Source organism: Bactrocera tryoni, unplaced genomic scaffold, assembly GCF_016617805.1.
Source record: "Bactrocera tryoni isolate S06 unplaced genomic scaffold, CSIRO_BtryS06_freeze2 scaffold_11, whole genome shotgun sequence".
In the NCBI taxonomy this organism is placed as follows: domain Eukaryota; kingdom Metazoa; phylum Arthropoda; class Insecta; order Diptera; family Tephritidae; genus Bactrocera; species Bactrocera tryoni.
This window is the reverse complement of record NW_024395824.1, coordinates 5,175,499-5,198,513: the sequence shown is the minus strand read 5'-3', so window position 1 is coordinate 5,198,513 and position 23,015 is coordinate 5,175,499. Positions and strand designations below refer to the sequence as shown.

At 36.5% G+C, this 23,015-nt stretch overlaps 1 protein-coding gene across 1 annotated transcript in view; it reads right to left on the bottom strand.

The window, feature by feature from the left end:
* The window catches only part of LOC120779436 (LIM domain-containing protein A), a 699,457-nt gene that overhangs the window by 59,134 nt on the left and 617,308 nt on the right, over positions 1-23,015 (bottom strand). Inside the window, exon 6 of the mRNA XM_040111673.1 lies at positions 15,614-15,908. Within this exon, the coding sequence (XP_039967607.1) occupies positions 15,614-15,908 (295 nt within the window). The remainder of the gene's footprint in view (positions 1-15,613; positions 15,909-23,015) is intronic.

Sequence of the window (23,015 nt, the reverse complement as noted above, 5' to 3'; positions counted from 1 at the left end):
CCACGCCCTTGAACAACGTTTTTTTTTTTTAATAAATAGCTGAAACAAATGAAATTAAACAAAAAAGTAAGAGAGCTAAGTTCGAGTTCCAAACATTTTATACTTTGGCAACTTGCAAGAATTAAAGTCCGAGAAATTCCTTCAGGAAAATATGGGAGTAGTGGGTAGTATTAACCCGAATGTATCTATCTTTGCCAGTAACACATACTATGCCACATGCTAAAAAATGTTCCCCGAGTTTCATTAAGGTACCTGACATATAATACAATCACCAGTCATATGGAGCAATGTCGCTTCCGGGTATTATAGCAGAAATAGATAAAAGCTCAGATTTTCAAACTTCCGGTTGGCGTTATATCGTTTAAATGTTAGATATCTTAACAATTAACTTAACGTATAATTTTTCTTGTAGAAATTAAATACTAATTTTGAATGGAAAAGTTAAAAAAATTATATAAATATATGCCTTTTAGACATTTTGACCACGTTTCTGGCAATTTGTGGATACCATGACAATAGAAATGTTCGTCTTTTGAAGCAAACTAATCAGACAACTAATTTTCAACTTCCCCGTACTAATCGAAGTGCTACTCAGCCAATGAAAACAAATAGTAAAGGAAAGAGGCCAACTCTTGTGAATACGGCGGGCAGCAGCTTCCAGACAATTTTGCTTTGCGTGCAGGTAGAATTACTTTGCCGTGTCTTCTGGCCTATTCTGAAGGTATTTCGATTACTGTATGGTTTTAAGTGATGATTTGTTGTTTGTAGCGATTGGTATTAACAGTTTCACCAGGTTACCCGAACCCTGGCCTGGTCTTCTGGCCTATTCTGAAGGTATTTCGATTACTGTATGGTTTTAAGTGATCATTTGTTGTTTGTAGCGATTGGTATTAACAGTTTCACCAGGTTACCCGAACCCCTCATCAAATAATAATTTTTGTTTTTCTAATAAGTTTTATGTGGAATATGTTGTCGGCCATTGTATGAGCTTTCTTATATACATATGCATGTATATTCGTCAAACGCTATTTCGTTATGCGCCCGCATAACGTCTGAACCACAGCACGGTAAGACGTGAAAATTTGAGAGGTACTCCTTTAGATCTGTAGAAGGTCTTACCGAATTTTTGCAAAATCCCCATCGACTTTGCAATATATGTAAATATTTATAAATCAAGAACTGCTGAACCGATTTGACTAAAAATTGCAGAGGATGTAGCTTGGAACCCCGGGACGGGCAAAGGCTACTTTTCATCGTTTTATTCTTAAATTCCAAAAAATTCATATATAAAAAAATAATTTTTTAAACCATAAGCATTTGTTCAATCTATAATATAAAAATGAATCGCTAAATGTGTTGCTAAGCGCATAACTCTACAACGCCCGGACCAATTTGGTCAATTCTTTTTTAAATGTTCGTTGAAGTTCAAAGCTGGTTTTTACGGCGAGAAAATTACGAATAATTGCCGAAAAACAGCCTTTTTCTTTTTCCCATTTAAACGAATGAATGTTTGATCGTTAGTAACGCTAAGGCTCGAGACCGCTGAACCAATCTTGATGAAATTTTCAGAGATCGTGAGGAAACGTCGGAGAATTGGAGAACTAACTTTTTTCTTACCATTTTTTTAAATTTTTTTTGTTTTGTTTTTCAATTATTTGAATCGTTCAAATTTGTATTTTGATTTTTTTATTCCGGCTATGCAAAAGAAAAATTATTGAAAATTATTCAGTGAAAACATCATGTGTGTTTCACACAAAGTGATCAATTACATATTGAAATTTTGTTACGATGCCACGAAGAGGTGGCGCGCAGGATGCGATGACATATGTATATGCGGAGTTATGCATTGCGGGCAATCAACAATCGATCGTCACGATGTCACAGCACGACTTTTCAAACAACAGTTACGATGTTTGATGGCTTTATCTTGAAGCAACGTATATTTAGTGCTGTTAGATGCTAGATGTACTCTGTTGAGTGGCAAAAGAGAGGTTTGCCGCATGCACACATTCTTCCTTGTATGGTGAATAGTAGTTACACCAAATATTTGATGAAATCATTTCTGCGGAAATTCCTGATCCATAGAAGATGCAGTATTTTAGGAAGTGATGAAAACCAATATGGTTCATGGACCTTGCGAACACCACAATCCCACTTCGGTTTGTATGTCTGACAATAAATGCACGAAACACTATCCACGGATTAGACATAGGGCGCAAGACGCGCCCTCCTCTGATCTATTTTTGCAATGTTATATTTATTTATTTATAAATGTGAAAAAAAATAATACAATTATTTTTACACGAAAAAAAGGAGCACTGGCTGCCAGGACCTTCGGCTCGCTGGTGGATCTAAGGCTAGATGACTAAAATTAAGTTCTATTGTCCACGCTTTATACATTTAAAATCTTCATAAAATCTATACACATGCTTAAGTAAAACAAAAACAAAGTTCTTATCTAAGCTAGGTAGGATGTCATATTAAATGTTTTAGACCGCATTTATCCAAATATTTTGAAATTTTTGTAACGTTCTCGAGAAACGTAGTTTTCAAAAGTGTTGTAGGTGTTTGGTTATCGTCCTCCTGTTTGCTGTGAAATGGTGGCATTCGTCGAGCAGGTGATGGACTGTTAGAGAAGCCCACGGGCAATGTTGGCAGTAAGGTGGACTGGACCGATTGAAGAAGTACGAATGTGTGGCTATTGTGTGAGCTGTGTGAAGTTGGCACCCCACTTTAACCGATTGCAAAATTTCTGTGCATACTCGAAGCAGCTTGACGCGCCGAGGATTGTAGTAATTAATTTTTCGTTTGTAGTTGAGCCGTTAATCCAGAATTTATTTTTTTTTTTACCATATGGACAAAATTAATCGACAGGTCACCGGATATTTGGTTTTCTAAGTCGAAATGGTTTGTAGTTTATTGTAGTTGAAGCGAAATTTCAATTGGCGGTATATATGCTCATAGATCATCATTAATTGTTAGACGATACAAGAATTATTACCGAGAGCTATGGTTGTTTTTCTACCCTATCGAAAATTAAAACTACATGATTGTAGTAACAATTCTTTTACTTGTAGTCAAACTATCACATCAGCATTGATGTTCAAACTACCTGAAAGGTTAATTTTATCGGTGACTCGCCGGATACCCGATATTTATAGTCAAAATGGTTTGTAGTTTTTTGTAGTTAGTGTAGAATTTTTATCCGAATAATAAATTTTGACAAATCAATAACCACGGAATGATTTTAACATTACTATTGAGAGTTTCGCTCATATTCCGATCGTCGCTAGATTGGAATGTAATTTTAAGATAGTTTTATAATTTATCATCAGTTTTTCTAAGTTTTATAAATGAAAAAAAAAAACCGTGAATATACGGTATTGGGTCTAGATGGCGTTGTAAGATCCTCGTAATCCGCCATCTTTTTCCGGTTATACACGTGGTACCGGCATAAGGCATTCTCATGGTGAGGAAAAATGATTGTTGCTGCGTTTTCCAAATGAACATACATTATTTTTATTTTAAAAGTTATCTGTGTATTTATGAAACAAAAGCTGATTTTTATCAACAACTGGAGGTAAAAATGCGATAGTTTCATACTAGTTTACGGGTTGATATCCATTATAACCTATTTCAGAACTTTTTTATACACCTCTGTTAAGAACATCTTCCGCATTTACAAAATCTCTAACATATTTCCTATTTGTTCATTACAGCACAGCTCGTTTCCATTCGTGTTTCTGAAAACAAGATCTGCACAATCTTCCTGTTATTCGTAAGCATCGTTAAATAGCATGTAATTGAATTTTTATCGGCTCTTGACATATCTTATTTTCTACACATTCTATTTCTATAAAGTAATATATATAACTAAAACTTCACTTCGACGGAAGCTGTGCTGATAAAAATGTGACAATTCCGATCAAACCCCGTTTCACCTGTGACGATTTATTTGAAAAATTTAAAACGTGGAGTTTTTTACAAGATGGGAAATATTTACCGTACGCCCATGAAATATGGGAAGCTGCTTCTCTGAACACTCAAAAACAAATGTCCAAATCATACATCTATCAGTACATTACTCAAAATCGAGGAATGATAAATAATTTCTAATAAAATAATTATTTTTTTTTCTATAATATAATTATTTGCTGCTTAACTCGATCTTGAATACTTTGAAATTTCTCCGACCCGGAACATTAACAAAATGTTGAACTGCAAAATCCAAGGTAAGTCGGGAAAATATTCATAAAAGCGTATTTGTTTTCAACCAACTATGAACATGTTTTTACTGTGCATTAGATTCTATTCTTGATAAATTCGGAATATGAGCGAAACTCTCAATAGTGATGTTAAAATCATTCTGTGTGTAATCCATTATTGACTTGTCAAAATTTATTATTCGGATAAAAATTCTACACTAACTACAAAAAACTACAAATCATTTTGACTATAAATATCGGGTATCCGGCGAGTCACCGATAAAATTAATTCTTAAGGTAGTTTAAACATTAATGCTGATGCGATAGTTCGACTACAAATAAAAGAATTGTTACTACAATGATGTACTTTTAATTTTCGATAGGCTGGAATAACGACCGAAGCTCTCGGTAATAATTCTAGTATCGTCTAACAATTAATGATGATCTACGAGTATACATACCGCCAATTGAAATTTTGCTTCAACTACAAAAAACTACAAACCATTTTGACTATAAATATCGGGTATCCGGCGAGTCACCGATAAAATTAATCCTTCAGGTAGTTTGAACATGAAATTTCGCTTCAACTACAATAAACTACAAACCATTTCGACTTAGAAAACCAAATATCCGGTGACCTGTCGATTAATTTTGTTCAAATGGTATTAAAAAAAAATAAATTCTAAATTAACGGCCCAACTACAAACGAAAAATTAATTACTACAATCCTCGGCGCGTCAAGCTGCTTCGAGTATGCACAGAAATTTTGCAATCGGTTAAAGTGGGGTGCCAACTTTACACAGCATATTGTGTGCCCTAAACGTAGGCGGACAAATGATTTAACATCGTTACATCGACAGTTTGGTGGATAGCTTGGTTTGCTCCTATCTGGGTTATTTAAAGTGTATTGGTGATGGATGTGTCTCCAATTCTCCTTTAGCGACTTAAGTTGGTGTTGGTGTGCCATCTTATATAAGTCTTTATTCTCAAGAAACTCAAACGTAACGAGCGGTTCACTAGCCGCTAGTTTAGCGCGTTTATCCGCCAGTTCATTCCCGCGTATGCCGGCATGGCCTGGAATCCACATTAGTTTTATATTGGGGCTATTTTCAGCTAGTTTGCTCCGGATGCAAGAAATGATGTTAGATTTATTCATGACATTTAAGACCGCTGATATAGTTGATTTGCTATCTGTACAAATAATTACTTTCAATTTGGTATTTGAAGCGAAATTGATAGCGTTGAGGATCGCTGCGGCTTCTGCTGTGTAAACGGAGGCGTAGCTTGGCAGGATTCCAACTTTAATTGTTGCTCCTTTGTCATCGACAACTGCGAATGACATACTTGTCTTGGTTTTGGATCCGTCCGTGAAGATTAGAGTCCATTCAGGGAGAAGAGAAGTTGTAGACTCAGCAAAGAGTTGTTGATAAATGGCGGGGGCGGTGTGACTTTTGTTGAATTTCCCCAAGCTTAACATGAACGATGTATGTTTTATCTGCTAGGTAGGAAATACTTCTCTCTGCCGCAGCAATGGCACGGTGATTCCAAGCTTTCTGGCGAGTTCTATATGCAGTGAAATTGTCGATTTGCGTCCAGGGTTAATTTCCCTTTGGAGGTCCGATCTTACTGTTTCGTAGAGAGTACTGTTGTAACATTTAAAAAGCTTAGGTATGAGATTCATTATTCACTATAACAAGTATCATATGTACCTTAGTAAAGAAATTATATGTGCATGACTTCAAAGCCATTGAATTTGGAAATGAAGCGAGCTATCAAAGTTTTGGTTTTTATTTACATATTTATTTTTATAGTAACATCTTATAACAAAAATTAATTAAAATTCCTGTAGTACATACAACAAAATTAAAGGAGTTTGATGAATAATTTGACAAACTCGCATTCTTGTTACATCTAAATCCAAATGACACTTTATTTGTGAACAACTCATTTGATCAACGAGTGCAAGGCGTTGAATTTGACGATTGCATCGAACATCTACTTTGGTTTTCCTACCACTGCGTTGATTGGTGCCACACTTTGAAGGGTTTTTTAAAAAATACTAATTGTATTTCTATGGCGGTTTAGTACTGTGCAAATTTCCCGCATATTTGACTACAAATCCGAAATTACTTACTAGAATCTTATTTTAATTAATTAAAACTTTAAGTTATTTACTTACTTTTAGATCCTTAAAAATCTATTATAATAACTTAATTCCAAACGCGTCTATAAAAAAGAACAACTGACCAATACTCCCGTGCACACATATGTAAATATTTTCTACTTTTTTCGAAAGACATAGTAAAAAACGCGTACTACGAATGAAATAAGAAGAAGCAATCGATTATTAGTAAATAACAACTGAATATTAAGAACAATCTACTATAAGAACAAGTGTACAGTTACAAAAAAAAGTTACAACACAAAATATGTATGCACATATAATTTCTTTACTAAGGTACATATGTGTAACGATATACGATGTCGTATTATGCAGAGACTGTAACATTTGTACATATTTTAAGTATTATTTTTTCAAGTGGTAAGATATTTGTGAAAATATATATATTTTTTAAGTGATTTACGATTTCAATAAGTAAATTGGAATAGTTAAATTGGCAATTTACATTTTTATTGACTTCGTAAATCACGTAAGCGTAAGCGGTTTCTACACCAGTGAAGAGGAATGTATTGTTATCATGATTAATGATATCCTTGACAACAAGGAGCGAGGGAAGTCGCAGGTTTGGGCTAGTATGTAAAGCCAAACAGAATTTTGAAATTCTTATATAGGGTAACTTGGGGCTACGGGGAGTTTTTATCCATTTTTGGCATTACGACATGTCATCAGATTAGTTGAATAACTCACAGACTCTATATAGTATAATCCAATTGGACAATGAAAATTCTTACATTATTAATATGGGGGGAGGGGAGGTATTAGGCGTTTTCACCTGATTGTATCCATTCTAAGCACAAGGTTACACTATTATTAGGAAGATATTCTGTCTCTTTTACGATTTCTTAGATACTGACCGATTTATAATTGTCGTAGGTATATGGGGACTAGGGAAAGCATTAGCCCAATTTAACCAACTTTAGGCACGAAAACAGTTAAAAGTTTAACTTCTAACCCAAGTTTCAGCTTGGACTGACGTCCGGATTTTAACTCGTTTCGACATTTGGATCATTTATATATACCTATGTAACCCTATATCTAACTTTCAGGTAATACAAAAAAAAACTTTCGGGTGAACAAAACTATTATACTCTGTAGCAACAAGTTGCAAGAAAATAAAAATGTTTGCTTACGAATAAAATGTTTATTTATATTTCCATTCATTGTGAATATACTACAAGAAGGACAACAATTATTACATTTGTTATGGGGTAACTAGACCGTTTTCATACATTTTTGCGATTATACAGAGTATGAAGTCAACCGGTTATGGAGTTAAACTAAAGTATGCTCTAGAAAATATTTTTACTCCACTTCCTCATGTGCTGTTTGGGTAATTGAAGGGCCGATTTCACTCAGTTTTTGCAACACAGTGGTCGATTTCATAGGCCATTAACCGAAAACATATAAAGTACCATAATTAAACACTAAATTAAAAGTGGGCGTGGCCCGCCCAATAGTAAGTTTAATGTACATAACTTCTAGACCACTAAAGTTAAAATACCCAAATTCACCCAACATAAATACTATAAGAACTCCTACCGACAGTGCGAAAATGGATGAAATGGAGGATAACCCCGCTAATAAATCAATAACTGATAACATCAAAGAAATTTTACCTCTGAGATGGTATGAGAGAGCTTTATACCTGCCAGCCAGGCTTAACCACTTTTTGAATAAGTTTAAAACACCAACGCTCACGTGTGGGTTCTTTTGTTTTTTAACCCTTACGCGATGTCTTGTCATGTGATGTTAGGGTTAATTCATTTCGAATTTCTCAAATAGAATAAAATTTAGATAATGTATTTATCTCATTTCCTGTTCTTATTGAATGAGTGCGAAAGAGAAAACATAAGTGTCAATAGTGCTAATGAATATCCCCAAAAACGAAAATAAAAAACGAGGGAAAATTGCGAGCTATTTACAATTCTAGCGGGAAGAAGAAAGGTAAGTGAACAATTTTGCATATTCTAAATATACTATACTTTAAATTAATAACTTTATGCCATTGCAGTATTAAAACCAATTACATATCAATATCTAAAAAGGTAAGGAAAATTTTGAAATAATTTTTAAATACATTTAATTAATTCCTATTTCTCTCTTTAGAAATCATCAATTCATCTTTCGGCAGCAGAAGCAGAACAATTTTTATTGGTAAGTTTTGTGTTAAATTTTATATATTATTGCACATATAGTAGCTATTTAATTGAATGACCAGTGCGGACGGTTTGACAAATATTCGTGTTACGTTCTTTCGGCCTGCGCAGTGCTAAAATTATGCATATGCAGTGCTAAAATTTTGCGAAAACAAATATTTGTTTTATAAGTTATTAAAGCGGCTTGCGCAGTGCTAAAATTAAGAAAAAAATAAAAAATTTAGCTATACGACATTTTGGTAGTTTAATTGACAATCCCTATAAGCAAATTAGACGTAATATAAGGAAGTAGATCCTTTTAAATTTAATTTTAATTTTTTTTTTACTTTACTACTTATAATGTAAGTTAGTAATGTTTTTTATTATAATAATAACAAAATTAATTCTAAAATTAAAAATTGTAACCCTGCATCAGCTGACGATTACGCTAAATAGAGCAGTTCAGCTATATTTTTACATATATAATTTATATGACACAGCTGAATGTGCGCAAAAGAGATGCATGATCACATGTAAGTATACGTACGAATGAGGGGAAAAGTGGTTAGAATCTTCACGCGGTCTATGGCAATCTTTTTTCACTACTTCACTACCTACTGTTTCACTAGTTTTTTCACCACTTTATTCTTTCACTTTCTAATACACAAATCAAAAAGCAATTTATATAACGGGATACAACTTTACACGATAAATATCTTTAGACCACCTGATGATCAAAAATTGTTTAAATTCAATGAAAATATTTCATAAAAAATTTAATATTTCAATATACAACGGATTTGGCGAAAGGTAAATATCTGGTGGCCTAAGGCCACACTGATGAGGTCCAATTAGTTTGCTGACGGTGGATTTTAATCTTTCACACAATACGCTCGATAGATCCTTATATGCGATGTTGAGAAGATTTATCCCACGGTAGTTGGCGTAGATTGTGGGGTCTCCCTTTTTGTGGACTGGGCAGAGCACACTTAAATTCCAATGATTGGGCACGCTTCGTCCGACCATTTTCAACAAAGAAATTGATGCCTGCTCATTATCAGTTCTTTGCCGCTGTGTCTCAATAGCTCACCCGGAAATCTAGCAATCCTCGCCGTTTTGTTGTTCTTGAGACAGGTAATTTCTAGTCAAACTTCTTCACGGTCGGGCAATAGAACATCTGTTTCGTCGTCATCGATTGGGGAATCGGGTTCGCCTTCTCTTGGCGTCATGCTTTCACTGCCTTTCAGCAGACTGGAGAAATGTTCCCTCCATAATTATAGTATACTTTGGGCATCAGTCACTAGATTACCTCTGGGAGTTCTACAAGAGTATGCTCCGGTCTTCAAACATTCTGTTAGTCGCTGCATCTTTTCGGAGAATTTTCGAGCATTACCCCTGTCGGCCAGCTAGTCAAGCTCTTCGTATTCACGCATTTCGGCCTCTTTTGATTATTGTCTGCAAATACGTCTCGCTTCCCTCTGCAACTCTCGGTATCTATCCCATCCAGCTCGTGTTGTGATCGATTATAAGATTGCGCGGTAAATAGTCTGCTTTTACTCCACTGAGACGCGGCACTCTTTATCGTACTAGCTGTACTTGAAATGGCGTCCGACAGTTCCCTTATACCGAGTTGTTGACGAGTCTTCTTAGAGAACAGGAGTGCAAGTCGAGTAGAAAACCGTTCGGCTGTCTGTTGCGATTGCAGATTTTCGACGTCCAAATTTTTTTTGTGTTTGTTGACGTGTGTTGTTTGGCTGCAACTATTATAGAATGACAGTACTTGGCGACGGAGTCTTCTCTTCCACCACGAATCCCACACCGAATTTGCGCTCCTTCATATGGCCACTGTAGTGAATACCACAAAGACCTAGTCGTCTCAGTTCTTGTCCCTTCCATCGCATTTCTTGAACGGCGGTGATGTCAACCTTCACTCTAACGAGGACTTCAACTACCTAGGCAACGGCACCTTCCCAATTAAGGGACTGGACATTCCAGGTGCATGCCCTTAAATAGTTATCCTTAGTGCTTCTTAGCTTTCTCTCTTGTACAGCCATTTTAATGCAGGAAATATAAATGATATTACTAAATAGCTTTCGATATTGGTATACATTTTTAAAATATCGCCTTATGATCGCCCATAACTGAAGGAATTGACTAATTGGTTTAGAAGAAGGGTATAACTTTTCAAAAAGTGTAATAAAGTACTGTTATGAAATATTGTAAATCTGCCATCACTATACTTCTTATTCCTTTTACATTGTTCTTATGTATATTATATTCAATAAAGTCAGTCGTCATCTTACATTGAAACAGCGTGTAGGTAACTCTGGGGTCGAATCGTTACATCCGTGCACTTATCGGCAAACATACGAAAGAAAATTACGTGATACGTCAATCGTAAGCGGTGATTGCCATTATGACATACGATAGCAAACGGATCGTAGCGTATTTTCAATTCACAGTAGTTTTTAAATTCCACATTGCTTTGGATCGTATTTTTAGGTCACAATAGATGTGGAACTGTCAAAACTGTTGCGAAATTTTCAATAAACTAACAGAAGTAAATCAGAAATATCAAAATGAATCCAACTTTGTTTTTTTATTTGAGCTCTAGTGAAAGTGATGGCCATAAAAAAATAGTGCGGAGATAGCTAAGGGATCGTAGCAATAGCGTAAGATTAAAAAAAAAATGAATCCTCATTAACAAAATTTTCTTTGTAGATGTATCGTTGAACAAAGCATCGAAATCTTAAAAACGCGGTGGAGAATTTTAGGATATGGCAAGAGAGGAAGATATCACCCCACAAAGGTGGTAGATTTGCTAACGTTTGTGAGGCATTACATAACATCTGCATAAAATTTACAACAAGTTGCGACCCTCAAAATTGCGATTCTTATCACACACAAGAAATGGACACCGGGGTAGCGAACCGCTTCACCACAATCGACCAAACGATAAGAGATCAAATAAAGTATTCTTTCATACATTTAATTAAAAAGTTTATATTTCCTTAACCTTGTAAATAATTTTATTTTTATTGTCAACTAAAATACAAAAATTTTGTTCATATAAATATTTTTTTTTTTTAAATTTTTAATGAGATATTCCATTGATTGCTTTCTTGTTTATGTCCTTTATTACTAAAAATTAACACTTAAAATTTTAAAAAATTTTGCTCACATTTCCATAAATTTGTCTATTACGTTTAGTAGTTAGCGTTCGAACGACGATTCGAACGAACGGATACTTTTATATACTCGTTCACGTATGTCATCATGCCAGATCGCGATAGAAGCGTTACGACCACGTACGTCATAATACGAAACACAGGCTTTTACGTGACGAATGATACGTTCACGGATGTAACGATTCGACCCCTGTTCAACCGGTTATGGGCCTTTTGCTCAACAAGTTATTTGCCTATTGCTAAAAGTAAAGTTATTATTTAATTTTATTTAAACGAAAATGGCGGCAGTGCGGAATGCAAAATCGTAGTTGGTCCTAAAAAGTTGCTGGAAAATAACAAAGATCGCGACAGCAATGAACGGGCACTGGCGGAGATTACGCTCATGGTGGAGCCGAGTATTTTTTCGCATATTGCAAACGCAGTGACTGCAAAGGATGCATGGGATTCGTTAATGGCCGCGTACGAAGACAGTGGTTTAACTCGCAAGGTAGAGCTTTTAAAGAAGCTGGTGCAGTTAAAGCTGGAACAGTTTCAATCCGTACAGGATTATGTGAGCGAGATGGTCATGACGTCAATCAAGTTGCAAAATGCAGGTCTGGACGTAAGTGATGAACTAGTGGCATCATTATTGCTTGCTGGGTTGCCTAATGAGTATCAAGCACTCGTTATGGCTGTGGAGAATTCGAAAGCGAAATTAACTGTCGATAGCGTTAAAAGTTTGTTGTTGCAAGATGTCAAATTTGACCGTAGCAATGATACTGCTGACAACGCATTATATTCGAAGAATTTCCAAAAGAAAAATAATCACAAAAGTTCTAATCGAAAAAAGTTTCGTTGTTTTAATTGTGGTCAGGAAGGCCATATGCGTAAAGAGTGTCTCAAGTCTCCGAAATCAAAGAAAGTAAATGAGAATGAAGGTAAAAACAGGACGGCAATGTTTTCAAATTCGCTGTTAGCGAATTCGTGTTTGCATTCTCAGAGCGGTGAAAATGTATGGTACGTTGACTCCGGCGCAATGTCACATATGACAAACGATCTGAAGTTACTTTCGAAGTTGAGAGCAGCAGAGCATAATGAAGTAATTTTAGCTAACAGAGAGCGAGTTCCTGTTAACAGTGTAGGCGAAGTCACCCTGGTTTTAAATATAAACAGACAAAAAGTCGAAACAAATATTCGAAATATCGAAGATGTTCCCAGTCTTTGCGCGAATCTTTTGTGGGCTCGGCAAATAACAAAACAAAACAAAAAGGTGATGTTCGAAGGGAATGTATGTAAAACCCTTGATGCGAAAAACAGATTAATTGCAAAAGCGTATGCAGAAAATGGTTTGTACAAATTAGATTGTACTAAAATTCCAGTTGGGAAAGCAATGACAACTATTGATAATTTTGAACTGTGGCATCGAAGATTAGGACACATTTCAAACACAGCATGAAGCAGGTACAGAATTCAATGCTTGGAGTTAATTACAACGGCCCAAGTGAAAAAGAATGTATTGTATGTTGTAAGGGTAAGCAAACTAGAATAACAACTAAATCAGCTGGTACTCGTGCTAAAAATTGTTTGGACGTTGTACATTCAGACGTGCTTGGTCCAATTAGCACAAAATCGTGCTGAGAACAGATAATGGCACTGAATATTGTAATTCTCAATTTATAAAATTTTTGCGTGAATGTGGTATTGTTCACCAAAAACAGCTTCATATACGCCGGAGCAAAACGGGGTGGCTGAGGGATGAATCGTACGTGAACGTGTAAGATGCAAGTTGCTGGATTCTGGCCTAGGATACATATTTTTTTGAAGAGTGTATTTTTGTTAGTTGTTTCATAGAGTCAAAAGCATTTAGGCTTTACCGAAAATCTGACTACAAGTTTATTGTAAGTCGTGATGTAAAGTTTTTAGAAAATACAAGCAATAAATCCAAGCGCGCATAGCCAAATCTAATAGTTGATATTATTAATGAAAACGAGGCGAATAACATTAACAATTCAGGGGAGCTGAATGAGAGCGAATTGTGTGATGTCAGTATATCTTCGGAAAGGCTAAAAAGAGCTTTTTGTTAAGCGTGGTGTCTGATGCTAAAGATCCTGTGAATCTTGAAGAGGCATTGAATAGTCCAGAGGCAGATGACTCCGCAATGAAAGAGGAGATGGAATCTCATAAGACAAACAGAGCTTGGGTGCTTACGATATTGCCTGAAGGTAAAACAGCAATAAATTCCAAGTGCGTTTTTAAAACTAAGCGCAAAACTGAAGGTGCGCTGGTTCGTTATAAAGCAAGGCTCGTGGTTAAAAGTTGTTCACAGAAACAAAGCGTTGACTATTCGGTAACATTTTCACCGGTAGTCAGGTACAATTCATTACGATTTGTATTTGCTATGGCGACGAAGCTTGATTTGTCAGTGCATCAGTTAGATGCGGTAACTGCATTTTTGAAGGGTGAACTTCAAGAAGAAGTGTTCATGAAACATCCTGACAGTTATAATGAGAATTCTGGCAGAGTTTGTCGTCTACTAAAATCATTGTATGGCTTAAAACAAGCAAGAAAAGTTTGGAATGATAAATTGAATGAGGTACTAATTAGTCTGGGACTAATTCGGAGCGAAGTCGATCAATGTATTTACTTTTGTGTGAGTGAGTACAGCATGGCATACATAGCAATTTATGTGGACGACGTTCTGGTGTTCTCTAATACCTCTAATACCATACTGTACTCACTCAGCTACGCAGCGGATTAAACGAGTTGTCTTCGGAATTCAAAATGAAGGACATGGGTTCAGCGTCATCCGTACTTGGCATGAGAGTTCAGCGCGATGAGGTAAAAAAGTCAATTAAACTTGATCAGTCTGAATATATTTCCAGTGTACTAAAACGGTTTGGAATGGACGATTGTAATGCGGTAGCTACGCCACTAGATTTGTCGCAAAAGCTAACATTAGAAATGTGTCCAAAAACTGAAGAAGAAAAGAAAGTGATGGAAAAGGTTCCATATATGGAGGCAGTGGGTAGTTTTTTGTATGCAGCACAAAATACCCGGCCTGATATCAGCTTCGCAGTCAATTTGCCGAGTCGTTTTTCACAAAACCCCGGCAAAAGTCATTGGCTCGCATTGAAGCGTGTGATGCGGTATTTCAAGGGTACAGTCAACAAAGGCATCGTGTTTCGGAAATCAGCTCAAAGTTTAACTGGTTATTGTGATGCTGACTGGGCAGGAGACATTGATCAAAGGCGGTCAACTTCTGATTACGTGCTTATATTGCAAGGAGCAGCTATATCTTGGTCATCGCACTGACAGTGAACAGTAGCATTATCATCAACGAGCATTATTTTCAAGCGATTTGGTTACATCGGCTAGAGTCGGAACTAGTTTTTGGTGGTACAGAAGGAATAAAAATGTACTGCGATAGCAAGAGCGCTATTCACATTGTTCGGAACACTAACTCTCCCCGAGAAGTTACGAGATAAGTTATTGCAGCTGGAACATATTTCAACAAGCGAAATGTTAGCAGATGGCTTAACAAAGGTTATACCTGCAATTAAGAATGAATTTATTAATGTTAAATTAGGCTTAAAGTAAAGTCATGTATCATTTAACATAATTTTTGATTTAATGAATATTATTAGTGTTGTCAGATGTTCCATTAAAGGGAAGTGTTATGGAATATTGTAAATCTGGCATCACTATACTTCTTATTCCTTTTAAACTGTTCTTATGTATATTATATTCAATAAAGTCAGTCGTCATACATTGAAACTGCGTGTACGTAACTCTGTTCAACAAGTACAGACAATAAAAAGTGTAGTTTCGATTACCAATCTGTTCTCATATTGTGTATTTTTGTGATAGAAGAATTAAGGTCTTTCTTAAAATAGTTCCCAATAGTTTGCAAATAAGTTAACTTACCATAGTTTTCATCACCAGCCCCAGTATCAAGAGATTGTACCAAAAATTCAGTAAGCACATTAGCTTCTATCTCTTTGTTTTGCAATGAATTATTTCTTGGACTTGGATAAGATGGCGTGCTAAGTCCACTAGAACTAATTGATCCAAAAATTGATAAGTTTCCTGCGCATTCACTTGCATTCAATTGTGTACCGTTGACATATTGTACATAATTCAAGTTGTTGGAATGGGATGACAATCGACTAGCAGGACGAGGAATTATTGGCTCATATATTGATTCATAAGTTGTAGAACCCTAAAAAATAATAGTATAATATTATATATTTTGCTGCTGGTTTCAAAAATATTGTAATGTGTCTTTATTCAGTCCGTTACTAAAGAAGAACCAGTAAAGACAAATTTTAAGATTATGTTTAATTTACTACACAAAAAACTGAAGAATAAAAAAGGCGTGGAACTGAAAAGATAATACTTTTATTTTTCCCAACATTTAGCAAAATTAGTTTTTTCACCTTGTGGTTCCAACATTTAAATTCTACTGGCATCTTACAAGGTGTGTTCCAAAGTAAACAGGACTTCAAAAATAAAACAGAACAAATGGTTTGAGTCGATGGATTTTGGTCGATTAATTGTTTTGCCACTGCTACCACCATGAGATCGTTTCACATCTTTTGGTTGCTGCCTTCTTAGCACCCCGTCATACATGAGGTTCCATAACAGCGGGCCTAGCACAGACCCTTGGGGTACTCCATTCGAGATAGCGTAGCTCTTGGCTCCTTCGTTCGTATCATAAATCAGCCTTCTATTTTTAAAACAACTTGTTATAATTTTGATGAGATATGCTGGAACGCGAATTTTTTCCAGGGCTTTCATTATATGTGCCCATTTTGCCATGTTGAATGCATTCTTAACATCCAGGGTAATCAGCGCGCAGTACTTTTTCGTGCCACCTTTCCATCTTTTCCCACTTACACACACATTTCGCAGTATCGATGATTTCTCGTAGTGCGTCAATAGTGGATCTCTTTTTTATAAAGCCGTATTGTCTCTCTGATATCCGCCGGCTTACTGCATTGCTAACTCCAAGCGGTTTCGTACTATACTTTCGTACACTTTACCCATTGTGTCGAGCATACACAAAGGTCGGTACGATGAAGATTCTTCAGATGGTTTCTTTGGTTTTGGGAGCAGAACCACGAGTCGGGGGACACCTTTTCCTTTATACAAGCGTTGTAAATTTTAGCAAACAATTGAGGTTTTGAGCTTATAGCTTCCTTCAGGGCTCTATTAGGTATGCCATCTAATCCAGAAGCTTTGTTGTTTTTTATTTTTGTTTTGCTATGACCCGGAGCTCCTCTTCTGTGACTAATGGGAGTGACTCTGCAGCTTCGTTTCGTCGCTTGGCATAGGAAATCTGATCGTGTTTCAGGAATAGTGTTTCGACGACTTTTTAAATAAAAGATGCATCGTTAGGTTGTTGCTGCTCATTTTTAAATTATTGCATACAGATTTTGTAAGCAGTTCCCCAAGGGTCAATGTTTGCTTTTTCACAGAGCTTCTCAAATCATGATTTTTTGCTCCGGGTAATTGCCGAATTCAGGAGCTTCTTATGGCTTTTAAATTCTTCTCTAAGTCGATTTACATTCGTTTCATTGTGGTTACGCTGCAGACGCCCTCTAGCTGAGTGACAAAGCTTTCTCAGAGTGGCAATTTCCTCATTCCGCCAATATACCGGGCGCCCCTTGTCGCGATGAGTTGTTCTACGCATTGTCGCATCGCATGCTGTCACCAGTTTCTTTCGCACAGTCGATACCAGATGGACGGCGTCGTCATCTGGTGCTCCTGATGCGCTCCAGACTAGCTCAAGCAGGTCTGCATCGAACTCCTGTTGCTTACAGCTTCGCTTTCGGGAAGTGTATCTGCTGAGGAGTTCCGGCTCTGGGGTGCACGAAATTTGAGCTATAATCGCCATATGATCACTATTTGTGTATATATTTGACACTGTCCACTTTATGTGCCTGCTGAGTGAATCATTTGCGAACATAATGTCAATTATGGATCCTTTGTTTCCTTTTTGATATGTGTTTTGCGTTCCACTGTTTATTATTGTTAGATTCGTTTTACTTAGGAATTCTTGAACTAGGCGCCCGCGATGGTTTGTATATCTGCTGCCCCATGCAGTCGACCGTGCATTAAAATCCCCAGCTAAAGACAGTCCTTAGAGGAAATCTTCAAATTCTGTAATTGTTGCTTTGGGAGAAGCATAGCAACTTACAAAATATATCCCTTGTATATTCGCCCATGTGAAACAGTTATGAGCTTCTCTGGAACTGGTCTTAAAAGGCTGTCAGTTGCACCATATTGCTGCCTTGCCGGTTTTGTCTGCAATCCATGTGTTCTCCGAACGCTGGGAGTATTGCTCACTTAGTTTGGCGACATCGATGTTCTCTTCTGTAACTGTCTGATCTAGCAAATCCTGTGCTGCTGCGCATTGATTTAAGTTAAACTGTATTATCCTCATTTTCTTAGAGACTTCATCATCTCCAGGTACTTGGGGAAAGTCATGCTCAATATTGAGTGTTCCCCTTTTCAGAGCATGCAGCTCGGAACGTTGGTGCATACCTTTGTTAAATGACCCGCTGTTCCACAACGTGTGCATTGCGAAGATCTGTCTGTCAAACTGCAGCAGTTACGCGCCATGTGACCCAGGTGGAAACACTTATAGCATCTTGGATTAGGCGAGTACTCATGAAGGCGACAGATCGACCACCCTGTCTTAACTTTGCTCAATTTTAATGCAGCTTTAGCATCCTGACCCGTAATATCTATTACTTTCGTGACATCACTGGTCATTTTTTGCAGCTTTTCAACAGCCCTTTTTGGCTTTTTTGTGGGGGGTAGTTCTCCCGATGCTTCTCGTAGCCGCTTTGGGGTGTTCAGCTTTTTAGAAATGTGAGAAATCTGTGTTGCTTTCTCAGAAATAATTGTTTTCTCCGGTTTCTCGACTTTGTTATATAAGCTCATTATGGTACTAAATAAATCGCGCATATCCTGGTTTACGTGCCTTTGACCAGCCATCATATTTTCCAACTCTTTTATTTTGCAACCCAGCTTGTTAAAATAGTTGGACGATTCATTATTTAGTGATTTCTCATCACTTTTGCTTGCCCGGTCAGCAGTTACATCACTAAATGTTAATCCAGCAGCGGTGGATTCCTCATTTCTGCCGTTAGGGGTCGTTCTCAGAATTTTTTCCATGAATTTCAGTGATGGTTTCGGCTGATTTTTAATTAATTCACGCACAGTTTCGATGGAATTTCCGGTTATCACGGATTTTGATTGGGCCACATGTTGATCGTCATTTATGTCCTCACGACCACATTGAAAACGTTGAAACCACTCGTGCACTCTGCTACGGGATAGGCAATCAGCGCCATAAACTTGTTTCTTCAATTGAAACGTTTCGGTAAAAGTTTTATCAATTTTAAAACAAAATTTAATGTTGGCTCTTTGTTCGAAGCTCATTTCGCACCGATAACACAAACAAACTGACGCTTAAACTTCAATAACTTCACTTCCAATCGATGAAATGTCAAATGTCATTCTCACTGGACAATCGATAAGGATAGCGGATTCTAACGCTCTAGTCGACATATAGATGGCGCCACTAGTGGCCGCTTGATTCAAAAAGTCCTGTTTACTTTGAAACACACTTTCTTTATATACAAATAAGTTGGGGTTTTGTCTGTTCGCTATAGCTGACTAAACCGTTGCATGAAATGAAAAATGTCCTCAACCGCTTTGAAGAAAATCCAAGGAGGATGGTTTGTAAAAAAAAATTCAGAAAATGGTAAATTTTAACCGACTTACGACCGTAAACTCAAAAAAAATCATTACTTACTTATAGTTATGTTAAACTTAGGCAGAAAATGTTATTTAACATTTAGCTAAGCGGCAACACACTGATAGGGTGAGAAAATTCCGAAAGGTTTCAGCAAAATGTACATTACCAAGTGAAAGTGAAGTCTCTCTTTGTTTATAGTTTTTGACATCCAGTTCGTACAGATTTGGCATTTTATATGGACTTCCTGTTACATTTGTTGTAAGTGCGCTGATAATGAGATAATTTACGTAAATTTCAATATGCCGCGCACTGGAATTACGAGATAGATGTGCCGATTTCACAAAAATTAAGCTAAACAGAACCAAAGCATGCTTAATCCGTCACCCTCATGGACTTCGATAGAAAATATAAAATTACGGACGAATATGAGAGCTCATCTTCATGGAATCACTGATGGTGATTTTCCACAGCAACCGCTTAAACTTGGGGAAGAAATTTTTTCCACTCCAAAGTGAAGCAGGAACTGTAATATACTTTCTGAATGAGTCTCTGGGACAAATGGTTTAAAAATTTTAATAGGTGCAGTATACCCTGACATGAAGAATTTGTCCGAAAATGATAGTGTCACACTGGAATGAAATAATTATTCAAAAAGTTCACGGAGAAATAAAAAAATACAAATCGATAGACACCGTGATTAATAACAGACGCAGTCCTTTATCCCCAGGAGTTTTCAAATTCATTAACCCCTTCTGAACTGCCACATGAATTGGCTTTAAAATTGGAATTCCAATTATGCTTTTGAGGAATTTAAGCCCTCCAAGCATGTGCAACGAAACGTAGACAATTTCACGATTTTAGGCGAATTTCCGAAATTTCAAGGCCGGAGTTGGGGTTGAAGATGCAATCCGATCTCAAAACAAAAAGTTGCATTGGAATCAGGAAGTACTAAGGCAACTTTTCCGCACTATTAGAAATCTCGAATCGAAAAAGTCCGGAATGGACCCACCCTACTCTACAACAACCACATAGAAATCAGTATACATCAATTATTGTCTGGGTTAAATTAAAAGCTAAAGCCCGTATACGGCGTATTACATGTTGCGCTCACAATTTAGACCCCTCCTCTAAACGACAACCATTACACTGAGAACTAAAAAGTAAAGATTTTTCATTGGACTGTGTGACTATATATGGTATAGAGGGCACAAGAGGGCACAGGGCAGTCGAAGTGCAAAACCTCAATTAATTTTTTCTAACGATTTTTCATTCGGAAACAATTTTATGTTATTAGATTACATTTAGTCCATTCACTAATATTGACTGTCCTCACTGCCGTGCGAGATTTATAAAACAACTGTTTTTGATATTAAAAATTCATATCATTAAATATTTATTAAAAGAAAACATTGTACTCCCGTATTTTGTTATAAAAATTGTATTCATTTTGGATTTTGGATTTGGAAGTCGATTGTCAGGTTAATACATTTGCATTTCTTTTGAATTATTTGTTTGTTTACATTTCTTTTTTTTCTGTTTACTTTTTTTCTCTATGTAGTGTTTAAATTAACTGTAATAATGTGATATACATATTTCTCTACTGACAAACAGATGACGCTAAATCGAAGTCGCACTGGGAGATTTTGAGTAGATTAGCTTCAAATCTTTCTGGCGGCGAGATTAACGAGCACCTTTTTATATGCCGAAATCTTGCTAAATCTAGTAGATAACAACAGTAAACCCTTTTTGTAGAATTTCATTTTTCTCTCGGCAATTCTGTTTTCTTTATATTATTTATATATTATTACTGCTTTTAACTCCACTCATTTAAAGTGATGGTAAAGCGAATAAATTTTAGATCAATCAAACTCTTTCATAACACTAAACTAAAGAGATAAACTATTTTCATAACACTGATCTACAGTGCCTTTGTTGCCCTAGATGTAAAACCGATTTTGAATATATTTGTGCTCTCGGTTCATAACACTATCACAGGTTCTGTAGAATAACATATGTGTTTATTACTACCTTGATGGCAATCATGGCGCCGAATAAACGTGTTTATGTTGAGTGCAATAGTGTAATTAAAGGAAACATTAGACGTTTGAGCTGTATTAACTGTAAAAAGTGGTATCATATGAGCTGTAGTGGTATACTAATGTAAATACATAGAACTGTGGCAGATGCGAATTGGAGGTTAGCTTCGTTGTCCCGGAGTCGGAAGGCGGGGCCGGTGAGGGTTATAGTGATGCTCCAGGCATGAATAAAATATTAGAACGCTTAGATAAATTATTGGATCAAAAGTTTGCAAAATATGTGGAACCTTTGCGTATGGAAATTAGAGAATTAAAGACAAGTCTCACTGTTATGGAGGAGGAAATTACTGAACTAAAAAAGGCTAGAGAAATGGATAAAAATAATATGAAAATAAGGCAAAGACTCTGAACGACCTAGGTAAACGTGTCTCTACGCTAAAAAAAAGGTTTTGGAATAGACATGCAAGGAGTATTCAGAGAAGCTGAGGAACGGAAAAGTAAGGTATCCAGCATCATCGGGTACAACTTTAAAGAATCAGACAAGAATACTGGTGCGGAGAGACAGTTGGATGATAAAACAAAATTCATTCAACTGCTATCGGATGATTGTGGTATTGAGATGCAGCAAAGGACAAGATTCGTCTAGTGAAAATCGCACTTCCGTCTAAAGAATGTGCTAGAAAGATATTGACAACGAAACTTAAAGATGATGAAAAAAATCTGGTCATTAGGTACAAATTTGGGGAGCCGTTTATCGACAAAAATGTAAACATTCGGCCAAGAATCCTAATATCGGAGGAGCAATAACAAATATCACCATTGTTCATCAGAATGTCAGGGGTTTACGCACAAAGCTGAGTCAATTTTATACAATATCTGCGTCTAGTGATCCGGATTTTGTGCGTGCTATTGAATCATGGTTGAATGATAGTATAAAAGACGGGGAGGTTATAAACAATACGTAACAGTTATTTAGGAAAAATCGTGAGGATCTTACGAAACGGCGTGGAGGAGGAGTGAAACAAATATTTCAGGCTGGTTTAATTGATGTTGTTCAGCAGTTATTTGTTAAGATTAAACTTAAGAATGATGATTTGATTGTAGGATGTGTTTACATTCCACCGAATGGAGACTGCAATGTGTATGCTAAACACATACAGGACTCGGTAAATATAGTGAATAGATATCCTGGTTGTAAAATCCTGCTTCTTGGTGACTACAACCTTCCGGTGATTGAGGAGTATTCTCTACTGGGTCTGACTCAAATTAATAAGATCTGTAATTCTGTCGGTAAATTTCTGGATTTATGCTTTACTAATTGTGATTTTTTTGCTAATAGAATAGCTCCTATGGTTCCAGAGGACAAGTACCAACCCACTATTGGAATAGAAGTTACACTACATGAGACTATCAGACAGAAAACGGTGGAATACTTGGACTTCAGAAAAGCCGACTACGGTGCTCTAAATAATTTTTTTCTTCAAACAAACTGGATTCATATGTACGAATTGAAGGATATTGA